The sequence below is a fragment of the Mytilus edulis genome, chromosome 5, assembly GCF_963676685.1.
Source record: "Mytilus edulis chromosome 5, xbMytEdul2.2, whole genome shotgun sequence".
Taxonomy (NCBI): domain Eukaryota; kingdom Metazoa; phylum Mollusca; class Bivalvia; order Mytilida; family Mytilidae; genus Mytilus; species Mytilus edulis.
In genome coordinates, this window is record NC_092348.1 from 5059338 (window position 1) to 5082517 (window position 23180).

At 33.3% G+C, this 23180-nt stretch overlaps 1 protein-coding gene and 1 long non-coding RNA gene across 2 annotated transcripts; one reads left to right on the forward strand and one right to left on the reverse strand.

Annotated features, from left to right (window-relative positions):
• Positions 1 to 1241: 1241 nt before the first annotated feature.
• On the forward strand, positions 1242 to 4100 carry LOC139522276 (uncharacterized). The gene is made up of 3 exons (XR_011664369.1): positions 1242 to 1382; positions 2063 to 2126; positions 3497 to 4100. It is a non-coding gene; the product is annotated as an uncharacterized lncRNA (long non-coding RNA).
• Positions 4101 to 14043: 9943 nt separating this feature from the next.
• Positions 14044 to 18541, reverse strand: LOC139522813 (uncharacterized). Its single transcript, XM_071316373.1, has 3 exons — positions 18529 to 18541; positions 17187 to 17250; positions 14044 to 15319 (listed from the first exon to the last, which is right to left on the reverse strand). Exons 2-3 carry the CDS (start codon positions 17208 to 17210, stop codon positions 14078 to 14080), a joined length of 1266 nt encoding a protein of 421 aa, XP_071172474.1. The 5' UTR covers positions 17211 to 17250; positions 18529 to 18541; the 3' UTR covers positions 14044 to 14077.
• Positions 18542 to 23180: the final 4639 nt, after the last annotated feature.

Sequence of the window (23180 nt, forward strand, 5' to 3'; positions counted from 1 at the left end):
GTTTCCATTATTCTTTCTCACTTTGCAAATTGACTTATTATTAGTCATAAATACAGGTAAAATAGTTTTCTTTGAGGTATGTTGTCTTGCTTAATTTGCAGGTTATATCTTGGCTCACATGTGGAATTGTCCAGAATTATAAACAGACGGCTTACTCTGGCTATTTTATAGGTCGCGATGTTTCTATGTCATTCTGAGCCAACTATGTCAACTTGTTCTCTCTGTGAGCGCACTGGTATCATTATCGATGTTAAGATACTTTTTTTTTCAATCGAACTTTTTAATAAAAAGATGGCCTTAAACCGTATTGGCATTCATTATAGCCCCGGAAAACAATAATTCTCGTAGTCTTCTTAAATGTTTTTTTGTAATTGTTGAACAGGCCAGGATTTACTTTTTACGTAATAGAGATATAATCGCATGAATCACTAAAATTGCAAACTGAAAAAAAAGTTCCAGACATAAAATGTTAAGATGCGAAAAATTATTATCAAATAGTAAGAATTGCGATTTTTTATGAACCCAATAACTTGACTCGATCACTCCATATCGTGAAAATGTCATTTAAAATATTATTTAGTGATATACCAATTGTCCTTTTATTTCACTGTTTGGTATAGGAGTTACTGACTTGCAACGTGCAACGTTCTGTTTCTATATAAGTTGGAACAAGACGAGTTAGTGATATACCAATTGTCCTTTTATTTCACTGTTTGGTATAGGAGTTACTGACTTGCAACGTGCAACGTTCTGTTTCTATATAAGTTGGAACAAGACGAGTTTGTAAATAGATTGCGAGGAAACCTATCAGACAGCAACCAATTTATAATTATGTAGTTTACTATAATACATAATAGACTAGAGTTCAACAAACGACATCCCTTTTCGGCACCAGACGAGCTCCCAGTTATGGAAGCGCATATGGTACACCCCTTGTAAAGTTATTTTGTTGCTAATAAGTCGGAATTATTAGTCAAGTTGTGTGTTATAAGCTGGAATCTTATCATCAAGTTGAAGTCAAGTTGTCGGAATGATGTAGAAAAATTGTTTTACAATGTCGACTTGCTGATATAAATATAATGGCATAGTAATAAGAAGTCGACACGTTGAATTCAACTTATTAATTGATTAAGTCGACAACTTGTTTATTTGATATTAAATCATCATGTTGAAGTCAACTTGTCGGAATGATGTAGATAAAGTTTTTATTACAATGTCCACTTGCTAATAATATTAATTAAGTCAACTTGCTTATTTGATGTTAACTTTATTCGTTCTCACGGTCAGATTCCCACGGTCCGTATTTTACTTCCTGTGCTGACACATTAAAGATGGAGATCGACAGCAACAACATCAGCGGGAGCAGTGGAAACGAGTCATAAGTAAGTTTATATTTGTTTTCTTTGGAGACTTAGCGTTATATTTTAATATGAAGCAATACTGAACACAAAATGAAAAAGATCATAGGGAGAAAAAACGTTATTGTTTGAATGAAAGGGCATTGAAAAGTTACAGTTTAACGTGACCTGTGATAAGATCTAGAGTAAGACGTCTGCTATTATTAAAGATATATTCTACTTAAAGGGTTTCACCCCTCTCCCCACCATCCCATCACAAGTACACTACCCGTTCTGTACGACTGTCAATGAAAAATGGAAAAAAACTGAATGGTCCCTCCCTTTCGCCTTTCAGAGTCCTTTGTAGATCAATCTCCATGACTCATTTAATTCATAACAGCTAAGCAAAAAAAAATTAGTAATCTAAACAAATAATTTGATTCACAACTAGCAGGGTGGATCTTGTCATTTATAAGGGTTGGGTATGGGGATCCTAGCCCACGATAAAGGGGAGTTCCAACTATATGTCCCCATTCAATTGCATTGATCTTCCAAATAAATGTAAAAAAGGGTTCCAACCCCGGACCCCCTGGATTCGCCACTAATGCCAGTTAGAAAAGCATGATGCGAAACGAAATATGTGTTCACTTTATTTTGATATTGACCGATTAGAAGATTTTGCTATTCATTAAACATTTCAATTGAAGAAATATCGTCTATTTCAGCTGCTTGGTCACCTGCCCGTCTAATAAATGGTCAAAGACTATGGAATCAAGCAATATTTTAAAGGTAATGTTGAAAGTAAAACAAAGAAATATGTTGCTGACATCGAACATCAAATCAACACACTTTGGCTTAAAAACAAACAAAATTTGTCAAAACTTTCTTGTATAGTTTTTATAATGTTTTTCTTCATTTAGACTAATCAGCTCCATCTTCGTGGAAAGTATGAAAAAGGTTTAATACTGTATTGTGATTTATTTTTTGTAAAAACTGCACCTTAAACGGCCAAAAATTACAAAAAATAAAGGATTACCAAAATAGGAAAAATGAGCACACATTTACACGGCTCTAGCGAAAAATATAGTGAACCATGATATAAAGTTTTCTTCATATTTTGTCTAGCATGCGCAGTAAAAGCGAGACATGTAGGTACGGTTTTACAGGCGACGGTGAATATATGGCGTTAACATTGCAACCAAGTTTGCTGTTCATGTCTTTATCTCGTGAAGCATAACGAGTAAGGTTCTTATATTTAGGATGCAGATTTCCTACATATTGTTCTTGCCAGTCAGTCATGTGCCATTTATCTTTGACCTATTTTAAATGCTTGAATGACCCTGAAGAACTCTAATAGTCAATTTTGCAACCGAGTTTACTGCTTAAGTCCATATCTCAAGAAATAGAAGTCTAAGGTTGATAATATTTGGCATTAACGTCTCCAACTACAAGGGGATGATAGTCTGAAGTGTAATTTTAGCTTTGACTTAGGTTGATGATATTAGACAAGGAGGTTCCCCACTACCAGGGGATGTCATTTTGATACCTGTAAATTGATCTTGGCCTTGTTTTTATGGTTGATTGACTTTGACAATATGCGACCAAATTTTATAAATTAGTCAATGATTGATAAAGAGCTAGATATCATGTTTAAGGAGGCATGATGTTACAACAAATTTAGCAAAAATTGAAACATATTTTTTTCATAACAAATTTTATTCATTAGGTACACTATTCGTTGTTTCTTTAAGATATGGTACAAAAATCAACCAAACAAAATAAATTCGTTTAGGCATCAGATGACTTTTAAAATGTTTATTCGATTGCAATATGCTGGAAGAAGATATGTCCTCTTGTTTGAAAATGAAAACATGTTCAAATGTAAAAATATCATATGCTTATACCTGATACCTATAACGGGTAAATTTAAAAATGAAATATGTTATAAATATCGCCATGAAGATTTATTTTGGATTGTCAAAACTTACTGTGTATTTTTCCATTTCGTATTCCATTAAATGTGAAGGCGCAGCGCATTTCCTAGTAGTTTTATAGTAAGCTGATGACGTCACAGTGAACACCCTATTTAGATATCAAGCCAATCGGATTTTTCATTTTATCATTACATCATACGTGTAATTTCTATCTTTATGTTTCAGTTACTCTGTTGTCTCCTTTGTGTTGCTGATCATGACGTTACAGGAATACCTTACCCAGGCGATGATGCTTCTGTGCCTGAACTAGTCCAATACTATCATCAATTATGCTACACGTCCCTTCAAATATGTGGATTTCTCTTGTTTGTTCACGGAACATTCATAAGTTGTTCCATGTTAAAAAGACTTAAGAGAAGATTAAATATCAGACGGCGTAACAACCAGTCGCCATTACCTACAGTTGTAAGGACAATCCTGGCTTTACACCGTAATGGCCTGTCTAATGTTGGATACAGGTATATGTGGAGGACTCTGAACATAGGCTTTGGACTTTGCGTCACACAATCAAGAGCAAGGCTTTGCTTAAGAACAAGAGACCAACAGGATGTACTTAACAGATCGCATCGAGTTCTTCGAAGGAGAGTGTACTACAATAGAGGACCAAACTATCTGATTCATGTCGATATTCATAGATCAGTAAAAAAAATATATTGTACTCTTGCATCCAATCACGGCGTTTCTAAGTTGACTTCCTTCATCTGCCTTGGGTACACAAAAGGCCAACCTAATGTTGGGGAAATGTAATATATTGTAGTACCGGTTTCCCTTTAAATGATGTTTTTAAAAATTTTTTTTTTTACAAAACTTTGGAATTTGCCCAACAAATTTTGCATGCAGTATCACAATAATAATGATTTGTCCACTGAAACGTCAAATACTACTTTTGAATCATATATTTTCTTGTTTTCCAAAAACAAATGCGTTAAATTTCCATCTTAGAAACTGCCAACTTTAAGTTTGAGAGTTTTACTCGAGGATGGTATTAAATTTATGTCTTCATCAGTCCAATGATCCTTGATTATATGTGCATCGAAAATTTTAATAAAAAGAGTCAATAAATAACAAAATGATTTTGGTTTTGGGATTTAAAGGTGACTACTAACACCGTAAATTGAGGTGTATACCCAATTAAAAGTGCTAAAATACAAAAATGTGACCACAAAACTTTTTATAAACAGAAAGAAATTTAAATCTATATACTAGTCTATCATTTAAAACAATTTGCAGCCGTGTTTTATTCCGGAACTGTTATATTATAAAAAAGAAGATGTGGTATGATTGCCAATGAGGCAACTATAAATATCCACAAAAATGACCCAAACATTAACAACTATAGGTCATCGTACGGCCTTCAACAATGAGCAAAGCCCATACCGCACAGTCAGCTATAAAAGGCCACGATAAGACCGGTAAAACAATTCAAACGAGAAAACTAACGGCCTTATTTATGTAAAAAAAAATGAACATTAAACTGTTAACTAAGCGTCTCTTTTGAGATCAGTTGCAGTACTGTAATGCCAATTATATAAAGAGGCACAGCCTGGACACTGTGTTATGTCTGGACGACCTGATCACTATAAGGCATCAGCCACATTTTGTGGCTGGGTCCTAATAAACCAATACATAACTGAACATACAAAATGCGTTTACAAAGAAAGATACAAGAATAACAGATACTAATAACATCTGTTTCATTGTTAATTTTGACTCAATCAGTGCCCAGATGAAGTATAACGTGAGGGTACCCAAATTGCACCTATTTTGACAGTTTTTTAACCTACGTTTTTTTATGCTTCAGACAAAAGTTTTCATTATGAGTTTATTTTGTAGATGTATCATTATTTAATATATGATTTCACCAAATTAATTTTAAATCCATATAGAATCATAGAAAAAATGGTCTGAACTGACCTCCAAACCATCAATGATTCTGTAATGAGGAGTACCCAAATTGCATCCATGCTTAAAATTGCATCGTCAAAAGTCGAATAACAGAGTTGTCGTTTAATTTCTTCAAATATTTTTAACAATTGAATATTAGTCCATGCTTACTCTTAATTTTTTAACAAATAGATACTTTTAACACATTGTATTTGCTAATTTTAAAAAGATGACGTTTTGATGACGTCGCACGGTGACGTTTTCGTACATTTTGCTTTTTCAGTAAACACTTCATCTGTTGATAAATACTGTGAACATTTTGTGTATATTTAAATAGTTTTACCTATGTTGAAAGACATGCATGATATAAAATCATAAAAATTGAAATTGTTTAGTCTCTTGGAAATCTTGTAAGATATCCGCAGCTATTTTAGGTAAATAGGTGCAATTTGGGTCCTCGGTGCAATTTGGGTACCGTTACGTTAAAGTCAAGTATATTCAACTTTTTAAAATGAATACTTGAATGTTTTGATAACCCAAGTCAAAGTGGACAGCAGTTTATTAGCATTCACAGTTCTAACTAATGACAGCAGTTCATTAGCATTCACAGTTGACAAATTCAAGGCAATGGCTAGTTTGCATAATAGGCATTTCATAGCAGTTTATTTAGCCTTCACAATTATTAGCAGGTTTTTGTGACGAAAATTTTAAATGAGATACATGTACCCAAAAAAACTGATGTCAGCACTGAATATTCATGAGAACTGGTATACTAACAGCTATCAATAATGCATATTCATACAAAGTGCTAAGTTGATTTTCTAAGCTGTACATCAGAGAAACAGATTTCACCACTAATAACTCGTGTATTACAATATTTCTCCATTCTCCACAGTAAAATTTAAAAAAACTAAGAAAGCCTAGCACTTAAAATATTGAAAATTGACTGTCTCCAGTGGAGAAATATTGCAACACACTTGTTGCAGTGGTGAAACTATATTAATTCTCTTTCTCTTTTGGATTTAAACAAAAAAAAATAATACACGTAATAATAATGTTATGTAATATGTAAAACATTGTATTATGTTTCCAAAATTATGTTTCCAATTTTGGAAACAAACTTCAGTAACATACATCAACTTCATTAAAAGAGGGACGAAAGATAGTTGACAGTCAAACTCATAAAATGGATTGTTTGGTCAATATTAACCATAACCAATCGGCTATTTGCAGCCTATGTTTACCTAATACTCCCTCCCCGTTTTTCAAGTCTTGAATAATGAATATGATGTATTTTTGTTTTTTAACAAAATCATATTAAAATAGTCGTATCTTCATTTTCAAATAACATCTTGCACTGCAAGTATATGATATTAGTTTATTACATTCCTGCCAACATCAACTATTCTATTTGAATAAACCAGTATCCCCCCTTTTTGGGCTGTCTGTGTGATTTCTGTTTTCCCCTACAAATTTATGTCAGAATATTCACATGCATTAACTGTAACTTCAACTTACTGTACTGTGAGTTTGTGAATGCATTCCATTTAGCCTAAATTATAATTTATAATTGACAAAAATAGTTTTTCACTAGCAAGAATTTACACACAGTTTGGAGCCAAAAATGCACATTTGATAATTCAAATGAAGGTTTACTTTCAAGCTGAAAACACAAGTCAGGTCCAAGCATTTTTATAACAAAGATTAAAATCCAATCAGCTACCTAACTGCTATGGAACTGCTGTCATAACTGTTGTCCAATTGACAACACGTTAAAAGGTACCATGACTGCTAAGAAATGGTCAAATTAGACAGTTTTTTCAAACTGGTATTATATGGAATGCTAAGAACAGCTAAAATAATGCCAAAAATATGAAGAACTGGTAAATAACAGCTATTAGCTAACGATAGCAGTTCAGTTTGACTTGGTAAATTCATAGTTTGGGTGGAATTAATAAAGTGATGACTTCACCGAATATTAATCACATTTTTCTCAGCAACTACCCATCTTTGAATCCTGATGGACAATTCATTATGTATTAATGCCATACCCTGGGTGCAATCAGAGAGCAATTAAACATTCACTTCCTCTTTATCGTGGACTTCATTTTATATGGCCTCAAACAGTTTTTGTGGTTGCATATTGGTATGGCATGAATTGTGAGATCTGTTCCTTCCTATGCCAATTAGAACCAAACTCTATCACAAGTATTCACGGATGGCGTCCTTTAAAAATTGTGTCTGGTAGGTTCAATCTATAAGATTACTGCCAGCATGGAACATAGTTAAACATTGGACCATAAGGAAAGTCTTTGAAACTACTTGCCAAATTGTAACCAAACATGGTCAAAATGGGTAACCAGAAGGTTCGGGTCCGATCCAAGATGGTTAACAACATGCCACAGATCTTAATTGAACATTTGAACTTAAAAGGGAAACACAATCTAAGATAGCTGAAAGTATTTGGCCAATAAGGATCAAAATTGATCATGGTGGTCCTTGGAATGTAACCTTTTTATGCAGTTAAGCTGCTTTATGCAAGCACCCTGGATTTGTGTTCTACCCAATAAATGCTGAAATACTTGCCATTGTCCTTATCTAGCTGGTAACTTTGCTATTTATAACTTAAAGGATAGTTTTTTCATACTTTTCGTTCTGGATTACAAAAGATATGACCAGAAAAACCTTAAATGATCGATTTTCCCAAAAGTTTTGAAGTTGCACATAGGAAGTAGAGCACATTAGGATTCCTTATGTTGTTTATAATCCCCCGAGTCGAAACAGTCGAGATCCCCACCTTTAAATTAAACCATATATATTCATGATTGAGAACTAATCAAATGAAATATAGGGAGAGTCCTTAGGGTCACCCTACAAACTCCTGTTTGATAACTTAGAAACAGAAATTTATATCCAAAATTTTCCACTTTATTTCATCTGGATTATAAGTCTGCTAGTCACTGATGTTTCAAATAATGCTTCCTCAACCATATATATCCATGTATTGGACAACATAACAAATCAAATGAAATATACTAGGATCATCCCACCCCTCCTGTTTGAAAACTTGATAACGATTGAGATCCCCACCCCAAACCATATATATGCATGTATGGGACAAGATACAAAAACATTAAATGAAATATTAGGGCAGTCCCTAGGGTCACCCCATCCCCTCTTGTGTGTGTTTTGAGAACTTGTAAAAGATTGAAAAACCAACTCCTAAACTAAATCATATTCATTCCTGTTTGTCATTTCAAAAAGATTGAATGACATACAATGTCAATCTCATAGGCGTCACATATGCATGTCTTTCTATGTTGTGATGTTATGCTATTGTTTCTGTAAAAGGGAGAAGGTTTGGATCCATTAAAACGTTTAATCCCGCTGCAAATGTTTGCACCTGTCCTAAGTCAGGAATCTGATGTACAGTAGTTGCCGTTTGTTTATGTAATTTATACGTGTTTCTCGTTTCTCGTTTTTTTTATAGGTTATACTGTTGGTTTTCCCGTTTGAATGGTTTAACACTAGTAATTTTGGGGCCCTTTATAGCTTGTTGTTTGGTGTGAGCCAAGGATCCGTGTTGAAGGCCGTACATTGACCTATACTGATTTACTTTTTTGAAATTGTTATTTGGATGGAGCGTTGTCTCATTAGCAGTCACACCATATCGTCCTATATCTATGTCACTTTGATAGACCTAACCAACGTGTACTAGATCTTGCCCAATTTTCGGTGACCATAGGAATGAATAATTATTGAAGTTTTGTTTGAAAGACTTCATAACAGCATTATGTAACAATATTTTTTTTTGATAATTGTAAAATTTTATTGATGGAAAATAATTAGTAGGTTTAAAGAATTTCCCTTAATTATAATTTGAATTATTACTGGTCCTATAAAAATTTGCATTTTCATATGGCTCATTATAAAGAAAACATATCTTTCAAGCCCAAGAATGTTTGACCAACTGTTTTTATAATTACCTGCCATTTTATTCCAAACTCAGACATCATAAACTTGGGGTGAAGGTGGGGGACATTAACATTTACTATGGACAGGTTAGTCAGACCTCACCTTTGATCCTTGTAGTAGTAAACATTTGTCTGATTTGTGTCTCATAACTTTTGTACTGTTGAACACAAACTCAGTTTTCTTTCCAGGGAAGCAAGTCCATTCATACTTTTACGAGCTCTTACTAAAGGCAACTTGAACTACTAACAGTCAACTTATACCAACGTTAACTATCAACTAGAAGAACTACAATCATTGCAAACTTGTACCACTGCAGACTCATTACCATGAAAAAAATATACTGGATATATGCGATGCTTTTAAAACTTTGACAAAATATGAATTATTTGCCTTAATGATTAATTCATTAAATGAACATAAATGTACAATATATGACTGTCTAATGTTTGTTCATTTTAAAAAAATCTTTAAAAAAATTGAAGCAACATTGCCACAGTTTTTATAATTATGTTTGGCTTGGTTTTTGGTTAACTGCCTACAGCGCTTACGGTGCTTTGATTAAATTATGTCAGCAGTTTATGGTACCATCCAAGATTACCCCAAGAGGGAAACATTAAAACATTCGACCCTATAGGAAACATTCAAAGATATTTTCCAAGATGACCAACAGCTGTTAACAGAGTTTAACATTTAAACCTATGGTAAAACTTTCACAATTGTTTTCCTCTGGAACTAAATGGTCAATTAGAACCATACTTGGTCTCAACGACTCTTAAATGGTACCCTTTGAAAATTGTGTTCGACAGGTCAAGGTCCGTTCCAGTACATATCATACATCATGGAACTTAGTTTAACAATGGACCTTTAATAAGGAAAAATACTTCAAAGATCTTTTCTGAAACTTAGTCACAATGGTCCTTGGATCACTTGCTTTAAAATGTTAGTCCAGTAAGTTCGTTTCTAAACAAAAATTGTTGACAACATACATGTAACATATCAAAACATAACAGGACCTTAACATTGAAGAATCTTTTCCTCTGAAATTACTTGGCCAATGGGGTTATTGAGTGCAAACAATACATTTTCTTTTAAGATAGGGTTGTTGTATATCAAATGAAAGGTCATGATATGAACATATGAAATATCAAATTCCCGACCTCCAAAAATAAGTTCAATAGGGTTATTAAGTGCAAAAATCAAACTTTCTAGAACATGGAGTTGTCGCATATAAAATGAAAGCTCATATACTCTATGTTACATATATCATACTTCCGATCTAAAAAAAAATTAGGCGGATGAGACCATTAAGTGTTATAAGCGAAAAGTTTTAGAAGGTATGCTTGTCGTATATCAAACGAAAGGTCGTACAAAGTACATTACGAAAACATCACTTTAACAGGAAAGACCTTTCAATTGTTTTACAAACAATTGATATACTAGTTCTAGTTTGTAAACTGATGTAATAGAAATGACTGATGCCAAATGTGATGCGCTAAAATATATCTAAGTGAATGAAAACCAAAAACTGAAAACAATATATAATTTAATTAACAAAGTACAACTTTTATTATCACATGCCAAAGGTAATCAGAAATGGAGCATTCAATATCTTCAAACTCGTACTTAGAAAGCATGTAGCAAATGCACTAATGTACTATGGAGGCATATAGCAAATGCACTAACCTAAATTCTGTTTTGAGAGCTTGGCTTTCCTTGGTTGGACTGAATATCAATCCTTAGAGAATTCAAGATAATAATCTAAAACAAGAGGCTGGCTGTCACAATGACAGCAAACCGGATTTATTATCATTTATTTTTGTCCTGCCAATATCACAAGAACCATAACTGATGGACGGTGAAAGTGAAAATTGTCAGTATCAAATTTGACCTCCACTTTGTCATCAGTATCAACATATTAAAATTTGAAAAGCTTAGATGGAATGGTTCATGAGTAAATGCAACCACTTGAATGGAAATGCCATTTCACATTCTTTCAAGAACCATAACTCCTAAACGGTAAAAGTCAAAATCGTCATTATTGAACTTGACCTTCATTTCGTCATCAATAATAACATATTAAAATTTGGGAAGATTTGGTAGAACAGTTCATGTGTAAATGCATGGACACGACTGGAAACTTCAATATTCTATCTTTCAAGAACCATAACTCCTGAACAGTAAAAGTCAAAATCGCCATTATTGAACTTGACCTTCATTTAGTTGTCAGTAACAACATATTAAAATTTTAAAAGCTTTGGTTGAACTGTTCATGAGTTAATGCACGGACACGACTGGAAACTCCATTTTTCCATCATTTAAGAACCATAACTCCTGAACGGTAAAAGTCAAATTCGCCATTATTGAACTTGACCTTCATTTAGTTATTAGTATTTTAAAAGCTTTGGTTGAACGGTTCATGAGTTAATGCACGGACAACATTTGATTGCCGCCCGCCCGGTCGCCGTACATCCCAATCAATAACCGACATTTTTGTCCCTAAAATCCGGTTAACGAGTTCTATAAAATATATAAGTTTCTCAAAGGTTTTGCGACGGTGCAAATATTAAACTTTACAATATAAATAGATATCCTTTACCAATGAATTCAAATAGCAAAAGCTATGCTATTTAACAAATATATAGCGAATAAGCTTCATCTAAATCATCAAATAAAGAAATATGAAATTTATAGTTTTAAACAAGGGAAATAATGATGACATAATAAATTTTGTTTATATAGATTAGACCGTTGGTTTTCCCGTTTGAATGGTTTTACACTAGTAATTTTGGGGCCCTTTATAGCTTGTTGTTCGGTGTGAGCCAAGGCTCCGTGTTGAAGGCCGTACTTTAACCTATAATGGTTTAATTTTTAAATTGTTATTTGGATGGAGAGTTGTCTCATTGGCACTCACACCACATCTTCCTATATCTATCTACTAACTGCCACACTTGTATGAAATGCATTCAAATATCTTCTCTGAACTTACTTATAAAAAAGAAGATGTGGTATGATTGCCAATGAGACAACTATCCACAAAAGACCAAAATGACACAAACATTAACAATTATAGGTCAATTGGAACCAAACTTGTTTACATTGGTTCTTGTATTGATTCTTTTTAAACGATCTGGCATAGCGGGAACATAGTTAAACAGTTGCTCAAAACAACCAATTGGAACAAAACCTAGTTCCCTTTGCAAATTGTTTTCGGCCGGTTTTGGTTTGATCCAAGGCCTCCGAGGGGAACAACGATTTCACATTGGACCCTGTAGGAGATAGTTTTAAATATTTGATGTTGAATTTACCGTTTTTGAGAAACACAGGCCAAAAGGGGTGAACCAAGAACAAATTGGAAATCAATTTTTTTTTGTCCGATTTTGATGAAGATGTTTGGAACAGAAATCATATGAAGGTATTTTAATGGATTATGTAATTTGTTGGCGGTTTTGAAAAAGAAGAGTACCAAAAAGGATCTAGACTGAAAATGCTTCAACTTGATGAAACGAAAAATGTTGTTCGACATGTGTATACTTTATAGATTTATATTTTTATTTTGTAGATTTCATACATTGTGTTTTACTTAATTTTTTAAGTTTTTAGTTTATCGTTTCCAACAAACAAGAGGCCCAAATCGGGTCTAGAGATGTGATTGGCCCTTTCGGGGCGATTGAATTGGATGGAGTCTAGCAATTTAATATGTCTACATTTACTTTGTGTCAACACTTACCCGAATGTACCCTTTATACGGTCGTTACTTGCTACGCTCTACGGAGCACATTTTTACACAGAATTTATAGAACTAATTGCAAACAAACTACTAGTAAATCCTTACAATAAATATATCTGTCAGGTATGTCTCCAATCGTAGATGGCCGCCCGCGGAAAACGTAGTGTAAGTGCATCTTATTTGGAAATGCATAGAAAGATCTTCTACTTACAAACTACTAAGCAAATTGAAGCAAAACTTATCATTGGATGGCCTTCTATCAAAATTGTGTTCGGCAGGACAGGGTACAATCCAACTTGATTGCCAGTGACGAACGTAGTTGAGATTATATATACCATATGGCGAAATTTATTGAAAGATATTTTCTAAAAGTACAGTGCAAATTACAATGAAACTTGGTCACAATGATCTTTTAAAATGCACAGGCAAACTATGTCTGGTAGGTTCAAGACTATAACCCAAGATTGCAGGAATTACTAACAACATAGTTTAACATTGGACCCTGAGCTGAGGGCCAGGGGGATCAAAGATCTTAAACAAAACTACTGAGACCAAACTTGATAACATTTGTTTTTGTATGAACACTTTTCAAGCAGTGCTATATCCATCCTTGATGGGCAATAACGAGGAACATACCTATTATATCGGGGTCTAAATTGGGCTGGCTTATGTAGCCACGGTTGATGTGAGCGATACAGTCTCTTAATAGTCTTTTGTTTCATATCCTAAAGTATTGGCGCAAAAAGTTTGTCATTAAACTAGATCCTTGAGTACAAGAAAGTAGAAACAAAACCATTCAAACGAATGCGATCAACATAGGAATATCATATCCCATTGGCAAACTTTTTTGTGCCGAGACCAGGCGTTACAAATCAGGCATGAGCTTTGTGTCAACACTTGCCCTACTGTTTGTTCCCTTGATAAATGTGATCGTATCATGCTGCACTAGGCGTAGAGAGTATTTTCTTTTATATTTACCATAATCAACAACAAAAAATCTAGACCAAGAAACAGTATATAGTAACTCCTAGTAATTTTGTTTGATTTAATTCTTGTATGGTAAAACTAAATATCAAACCTACTTATATTATATATATAATTAACTTCTAAAAAAATGTTTATGCAAAATCATTATTGTATAAAAAATGTATAGCAAATGTTCAATTCGGTAAGGCAGCAATCAATGTCCGAAACAATAGCTCTGCGTCATCGTATGATGTGATGATGGGAAACTGATCTCGTCTGTTTCCAGTAAGCAACTCGACAATGTTAATAAATTCATTGCTACAGCCATGCTCTGGAAAGTTCTCTGTATATTCCTCTATGAGATTGTCAATTGTTTGTAAGTTACATGGTAAAGGAAATGAACAGTCTCTTCCACCAAAGATCTCTGGCTGATAGTATAACATATTTGGAATACCACTTGGTGTTACAACTTCAGCACGTTGTCTTCTTATTCTATGTGAGTTCCAGTTCTCAGCAAACATGTCCAATTGATGTTGGATAACGGAGAGGAAACAAAATCGAACACATTCTTTATGTACTGGACACGATACATTAAGAAGTCCAGTGTCTTGGAAATCCTGGAAACGGTTTCTCCAAAACTGGGTGAAACTCGTTTTTAGTGTACCCCAAAGCCTTTCTATTCTTTGATTTGCAACAGATCTGCCGACGAGAAAAGAATTTTGTCCCGACATTTCATCGTTTTGATTATGTCGCAACGATCTTTGTAAATCCCTCATTATGACGTTTTCTGTTCCTGCATCCGATCGAACAACCCTTGGAAGCATCTTTCTTTGTTTGATCCAATTAAGATACCAGTAACCGACATATCTGGGGTTATTGTTGGAGGGACTTGCTATCAACCATAAAAGTTTACGAGAGTATCCATCGATTGCCCCATGTATAGCTATGCCGTAGGGTTTTAATTTATCGTAACCATCGACATGAATCAGATAGTTTGGTCCTCTATTGTAGTACACTCTCCTTCGAAGAACTCGATGCGATCTGTTAAGTACACCCTGTTGGTCTATTGTTCTTAAGCAAAGCCTTGCTCTTGATTGTGTGACGCAAAGTCCAAAGCCTATGTTCAGAGTCCTCCACATATACCTGTATCCAACATTAGACAGGCCATTACGGTGTAAAGCCAGGATTGTCCTTACAACTGTAGGTAATGGCGACTGGTTGTTACGCCGTCTGATATTTAATCTTCTCTTAAGTCTTTTTAACATGGAACAACTTATGAATGTTCCGTGAACAAACAAGAGAAATCCACATATTTGAAGGGACGTGTAGCATAATTGATGATAGTATTGGACTAGTTCAGGCACAGAAGCATCATCGCCTGGGTAAGGTATTCCTGTAACGTCATGATCAGCAACACAAAGGAGACAACAGAGTAACTGAAACATAAAGATAGAAATTACACGTATGATGTAATGATAAAATGAAAAATCCGATTGGCTTGATATCTAAATAGGGTGTTCACTGTGACGTCATCAGCTTACTATAAAACTACTAGGAAATGCGCTGCGCCTTCACATTTAATGGAATACGAAATGGAAAAATACACAGTAAGTTTTGACAATCCAAAATAAATCTTCATGGCGATATTTATAACATATTTCATTTTTACCCGTTATAGGTATCAGGTATAAGCATATGATATTTTTACATTTGAACATGTTTTCATTTTCAAACAAGAGGACATATCTTCTTCCAGCATATTGCAATCGAATAAACATTTTAAAAGTCATCTGATGCCTAAACGAATTTATTTTGTTTGGTTGATTTTTGTACCATATCTTAAAGAAACAACGAATAGTGTACCTAATGAATAAAATTTGTTATGAAAAAAATATGTTTCAATTTTTGCTAAATTTGTTGTAACATCATGCCTCCTTAAACATGATATCTAGTTCTTTATCAATCATTGACTAATTTATAAAATTTGGTCGCATATTGTCAAAGTCAATCAACCATAAAAACAAGGCCAAGATCAAATTACAGGTATCAAAATGACATCCCCTGGTAGTGGGGAACCTCCTTGTCTAATATCATCAACCTAAGTCAAAGCTAAAATTACACTTCAGACTATCATCCCCTTGTAGTTGGAGACGTTAATGCCAAATATTATCAACCTTAGACTTCTATTTCTTGAGATATGGACTTAAGCAGTAAACTCGGTTGCAAAATTGACTATTAGAGTTCTTCAGGGTCATTCAAGCATTTAAAATAGGTCAAAGATAAATGGCACATGACTGACTGGCAAGAACAATATGTAGGAAATCTGCATCCTAAATATAAGAACCTTACTCGTTATGCTTCACGAGATAAAGACATGAACAGCAAACTTGGTTGCAATGTTAACGCCATATATTCACCGTCGCCTGTAAAACCGTACCTACATGTCTCGCTTTTACTGCGCATGCTAGACAAAATATGAAGAAAACTTTATATCATGGTTCACTATATTTTTCGCTAGAGCCGTGTAAATGTGTGCTCATTTTTCCTATTTTGGTAATCCTTTATTTTTTGTAATTTTTGGCCGTTTAAGGTGCAGTTTTTACAAAAAATAATATTAGTTACATAGTGTGTTAGTGACCTAATATGATATATACAGGGTCAGTAAATTCCATATGGGGTGAGAGCGAAGCTCGAATCCCATATGGAATTTACTGACCCTGTATATATCATATTAGGTCACTAGCACACTATGTAACGAATTTATCTTACCGACTATCTTTATGTGTTGAATTTAGACTAAAGTTGTCTTATTTGCTTTCATAACACATCTCCTTATTTCTGTATTAAAGTGTTCAGGTGTTCAATTTTAAGAACCTACTTCAATTGATATGCACTAAAAAAACTAAAGTAAACGATAGATATTTATAATAAACAACCTTGATATAACAATATTAAAATTTGAAATAATCAAACAGTGCCTAAGTCGCAAATTCACTACTAACCTAATATTGAAATAAGCCCCGCCTCCCTACTAACCTAATATTGAATATACACGGTCTCCACGAGGTCGCTTTTAACCAATAATATTCCTAAAAATGTATAGGAGGTAAGATAAATCACAATACAGTATTAAACCTTTTTCATACTTTCCACGAAGATGGAGCTGATTAGTCTAAATGAAGAAAAACATTATAAAAACTATACAAGAAAGTTTTGACAAATTTTGTTTGTTTTTAAGCCAAAGTGTGTTGATTTGATGTTCGATGTCAGCAACATATTTCTTTGTTTTACTTTCAACATTACCTTTAAAATATTGCTTGATTCCATAGTCTTTGACCATTTATTAGACGGGCAGGTGACCAAGCAGCTGAAATAGACGATATTTCTTCAATTGAAATGTTTAATGAATAGCAAAATCTTCTAATCGGTCAATATCAAAATAAAGTGAACACATATTTCGTTTCGCATCATGCTTTTCTACCTGGCATTAGTGGCGAATCCAGGGGGTCCGGGGTTTGGAACCCTTTTTTACATTTATTTGGAAGATCAATGCAATTGAATGGGGACATATAGTTGGAACTCCCCTTTATCGTGGGCTAGGATCCCCATACCCGACCCTTATAAATGACAAGATCCACCCTGCTAGTTGTGAATCAAATTATTTGTTTAGATTACTAATTTTTTTTTTTTTGCTCAGCTGTTATGAATTAAATGAGTCATGGAGATTGATCTACAAAGGACTCTGAAAGGCGAAAGGGAGGGACCATTCAGTTTTTTTCCATTTTTCATTGACAGTCGTACAGAACGGGTAGTGTACTTGTGATGGGATGGTGGGGAGAGGGGTGAAACCCTTTAAGTAGAATATATCTTTAATAATAGCAGACGTCTTACTCTAGATCTTATCACAGGTCACGTTAAACTGTAACTTTTCAATGCCCTTTCATTCAAACAATAACGTTTTTTCTCCCTATGATCTTTTTCATTTTGTGTTCAGTATTATTAGTTACATAGTGTGCTAGTGACCTAATACGGTATATATGGGGTCAGTAAATTTTATATGGGGTGAAAGCGAAGCTCGAATGCCCATATGGAATTTACTGACCCCATATATACCGTATTACGTCACTAGCACACTATGTAACGAATTTATCTTACCGACTATCTTAACGTGTGAAATTAAGACTAGTAATTCTCAAAACGAGCAAGTCTTCAATACTGTTAGCACTAAGAAAATACTTCCATTTATCCTACAAAAACAGATGCCAACAATAATGACTTGTAAGGTTTAAATGTGTTTTATGAATTTGTTTCAATCTTAATCATCAATTTCTTCGTCTGTTGGAACTTTGAAGATTTTTTCTCAGTATCGTTTTGTTTTTTATAAAGGGACATAACACCATTACTAACCGTGTATGAAATAAGCCCCGCCCCCTTCTTACCTAATAAGGAATATAAAGGGACGTAACTCCACTACTAACCGTGTATGAGATAAGCCCCGCCTCCCTACTAACCTAATATCAAATATACACGGTTTGCACGCGGACGCTTTTAACCAATCATATTCCTGGAAATGTATAGGAGGTAAGATAATGCTTCATATTAAAATATAACGCTAAGTCTCCAAAGAAAACAAATATAAACTTACTTATGACTCGTTTCCACTGATCCCGCTGATGTTGTTGCTGTCGATCTCCATCTTTAATGTGTCAGCACAGGAAGTAAAATACGGACCGTGGGAATCTGACCGTGAGAACGAATAAAGTTAACATCAAATAAGCAAGTTGACTTAATTAATAAACAAGTCGACTTCTTATTTTATGTCATTTACATCTATATTAGCAAGTGGACATTGTAATAAAAACTTTATCTACATCATTCCGACAAGTTGACTTCAACATGATGATTTAATATCAAATAAACAAGTTGTCGACTTAATCAATTAATAAGTTGAATTCAACGTGTCGACTTCTTATTACTATGCCATTATATTTATATCAGCAAGTCGACATTGTAAAACAATTTTTCTACATCATTCCGACAACTTGACTTCAACTTGATGATAAGATTCCAGCTTATAACACACAACTTGACTAATAATTCCGACTTATTAGCAACAAAATAACTTTACAAGGGGTGTACCATATGCGCTTCCATACCCAGTCGTTTAAGTTTTCGGATAAAGTAAACAGATACTACCAAAAAGTCTGAAACTATCAAATTTTATAAATACAAACTACGAAACAACAGCTACAGCCAGTGTAGAGGTCGTCGGGCAATAGGTATCAACGTCCTGTCACTGACATCTTTCAAGCTGGGCAATTGTATTTTTTTAAATCTTTTTCTATGCATGCAATTTGACGATTTGACAAACACAATTTAAATAAAAGATATTGCAGTGAACACACAAATTAAGAAAGAAAGAAGTCGGTGAATTTGTAGTATTGTGCTGTGCTGGGGAATTTGATTTGTTTTAAACGTTGAGCGCAATCATTGCATTGCTCAAAGTTACGTATGTAATTGTAATATACGTATAGTATATCATTCGGCTGAACAGGTTATAGGGATTCACTAATTGTTATTGCTGAAATAAAGGAATATTTATAGATGTTCAGCAGTTCGTAATACATCATTGATGACAAACGAATCTTGACTTTTTGCTCTTCAGCATTTCAAGAAAGTGCCTAAATGTTCCTTGAGAAAACCATTGAAAACGTTTGATGTTACCATTAGAAAAAGAAATCTTAAAAATTATATGACCGGAAAGTGCTTGAACATATGTTTTGTTCTGTTTTTCGTTATTCATTTCCTCTCATTTTGCACTGTGTAAATTAGAAGTACAAGTGTAACTGTCAAACGCGCCATTTCTTTTCTAGTGTTGATGAAATTAGCGAGCTATTAACCCGAAACTTCCGAACTTTCATTTCAGCTATCGTCTGTTGTTGCCGCACGCGCTCAGATTATTAATTTTAAAACAATTAAGAGAAAGTGATTATGTTTCGCTACAAGTTGATGATAATGATCTCTTTTACCGGATGCAGATTTGAATTTCTGAATTACTGAGATTTAGCTGTCAACGCGTGTGAGGTGTTAACAGATGTCTAAATAAAAGATGGATAGAATTATTTGTTGATACTTTGTTCTACAAAGAATCCTTTTTTGTTACGTAATTGCGAAATTAAGAGAATTTGTATGACGTGTGCATTTTGGTAATATTTGAAGTATATGCATATTATGGCCTCCCTCAATTTCGTTTTTTTCCCCTCAAATTTAATTTCTGTGACTCGTTTTTTTAACTGATAAATTGGGTGTTGATAGCAGTTCTCTGAAGGTTCCATTTAAAAATATATTTTTTTCTACAGTCGGGGCGAAATAGAACTTGACATTTTGTATAGATACCTAACATATCTGTTTTATTTTGACGAGGACTATAGATGATAACCTGTAGATGTCTATTGGATTTCGTGTCGTTAGGTTGTTGTTTCTGTTGGATTTTGAAATAGCCGATAATAATTGATCCAGATCTTCAATGAAATGTGCAAATTTTGAAAGTTTTATTTGATTCGTGTGTAAGGCTTTTCATGTGAATATAGAAAATGTGTTTGTTTTATCTAATTACGGCTGTATTTTCTAAATAGCACAATATATTTGGTCGATTCCTTGTTTTATAAACTTTGCCTCATAAGGGGAAATAACTCAGAATAAAGTATCAATTTATTATAATAGAAATTTTAATACGTAGCAAGAAAACGAGTCCGGTGACCCTATTTGCAGTCTTTTTCTAATCTGAAAGCATGTTATTAGAACATTTTCTCACATTTTATCATGAAATTTTATGGTGTAGTTTTCTTTTTATCACACAAAATTAGATTTTCCATATTAAATAAATCTTTACAAAATCTGACAATTTTGCACAACCGGTGACTTTTTATTATATTTTGGAAAAAACATGATTAAAACTACGCTTTGACAAATTATTAAAAATTTCTATGGATTTCCCCACATCCACCTTAACACGCCGCTTCCTATAAATACAACCTAACTTTATACTCGGGTTGACAGCTTCTTTAAAATACCGCTTAGTTAAACATTTCATGCTATACCGTTTAGTTTAATAATATGAATTGATAAAGACAAATTTTAATATCACAAAAATCCTCTTTACCATCATTAAACTGATAATAATAATGGTGACCTAATCATGGAAAGTTGATATTTTTTATACTAAATATTTAATATTTTTTGTAAAACAATTTATAAAATGATAAATGCATGTGGCTATGAACTCAAAGTGTATTTTTAATGAACATAAATGTCAGTCAAAATATGTAATCTTTACTATGAATTGAAATATATAAAATACTTCCACGATTATCACTACGGTATTTCTGGTGAAGACATGGATTTTTGTTCTGTGAAATATTTTTATCATTACAATTCTATCCATGTCCTTTGTTTTCAATTTTGTTGTTGTCATTGTATCATGCAAACACAACACTTTGATTTTAATTATAAAGTTCAGTACACTGTGTGAGTTTAAATTACAAGATGTAAACATTTTATCGGTATCGAAAAAACTTATTAAATCTTATCATACAAGTGAGAGGTTTAGCGCTATAAAACCAGGTTCAACCCACTGGTTCAACCCACCATTTTCTACATTTGAAAATGTCTGTACCAAGTCAGGACTATGACAGTTGTTGTCCATTCGTTTGATGTGTTTTGTCATTTGATTTTACCATTTGATTAGGGACTTTCCGTTTAGAATTTTCCTCAGAGTTCAGTATTTTTGTGATTTTACTTTATACATAAAAAAAGTTTCAAGGGCATCTTCTACAAAAATATTGATGAGAAAAAGATATTTTTATATATACTTTTCATGAAACAATTTTAAAAATTAAAATGGGGTAAGGACATAATCATGAAAAATAAATATATATCTAAAATGGCCAACTTCCCATAAGAACTTTTGCATGCCTATACTTTCATTTCAATTCTTGAGAATTGGGATATTTCCCATATATGAAACGGGGAGAATATTTATATAAAATAGCTTAAACACAGGTGATAGAAATTGCATTTTTTCAAAATGACTACAAATTCCATGGGAAACTGAATTTCTACATTTCACAACAGGTTGTTGTTTTTAAACGTATTAATATATAGAAAATAATGAAAAATCAAATTAGCCCCCTCCATGTTAAACGTCAGAGTAAATATAAACAATCTGAAATACACACAGAAAATGAGAAAGTTTTCTGCAATATTGAAACGGACGATTGACAACAGTAATTAAATAATATCCCCATGGAATTTCTCAGATTATCAAGTATTTAGCGTGATATCATGGACCATTTGTGTCAAATTTATGATGACAAAATATTTCTTGTTGCACATTTTATGTCGTTTTGTATTACGTAATTCCAGAACTTGACGTCTTATTTCTATATGCTAAGATGTAGTCTTTAAAGAATTAATGAGGAAAACAGTCACTATAGAATGAGACGGTAGATTACGAGCTCTTATAACACTAGATACAACATGACAGCTCCAAACTTTGTGCTATTAGCGCAATTAAAAAAAACTATACATTTTTATTCATTTTTTTCTACTAGCCTCATACATATTCAATTTTGCATGGGTTATATTTGAAGATTTATCCTCCAAAACAGATGCAAGTTTAGGTTTTAAATTGTTTGCTTTTTTTTTTATTTCTATATAACTTTTCTTGCTGCTTGAACTGTTACGAGCGGCTGATATTTTACAGGTAGAAAATTCGATAATATATATATCGTGCTATTTCTAGCCCCCCTTTTCTAGGAAGTGTTTTTTGCTTGATTGTTTGTGTGAATAGTATATATATTCTAACAATATTTTAAGATCCATGTTGTCCTAACGAACATAATATGATAGTACCTTCGCTGATAAATTTTCCCTGCACATATTGACATTAATATTAAAGTGTTATGATTGGATAATAACATATTAAAAAAACCAATAACAATATAAGAACATCGTGCAAGCATGATGGTAGTAAGCAAACTGAAGTTCTACGTTATGAAACATCATACATGTCAGTAAGATTAAAAAAAAAAAATAACATGAATAACACTTTATCCGGTAAGGGCCGATTTTGGCCCAAATTTCAGGTTCATCCAACGAAAGATTTTGAACACTTTTTTAAAACACTTAAGTGTCTATTTCAATTGATTCAATTCGTTTAATGTGAAAGATTTTTACTGATTTAGTCATTAAAAACGCTCTGATTCAAGCTTAAATATGAAAAATCTATCCAATATG

What these genes read in the sequence shown, in the direction of transcription:
- LOC139522813 (XM_071316373.1), bottom strand. Translation starts at nt 17,210, where the DNA reads ATGGAATCAAGCAATATTTTAAAG. An exon ending in AATCAAGCAATATTTTAAAG is followed by an intron (nt 15,320 to 17,186) that starts GTAATGTTGAAA and finishes TTTATGTTTCAG; the next exon opens with TTACTCTGTTGTCTCCTTTG.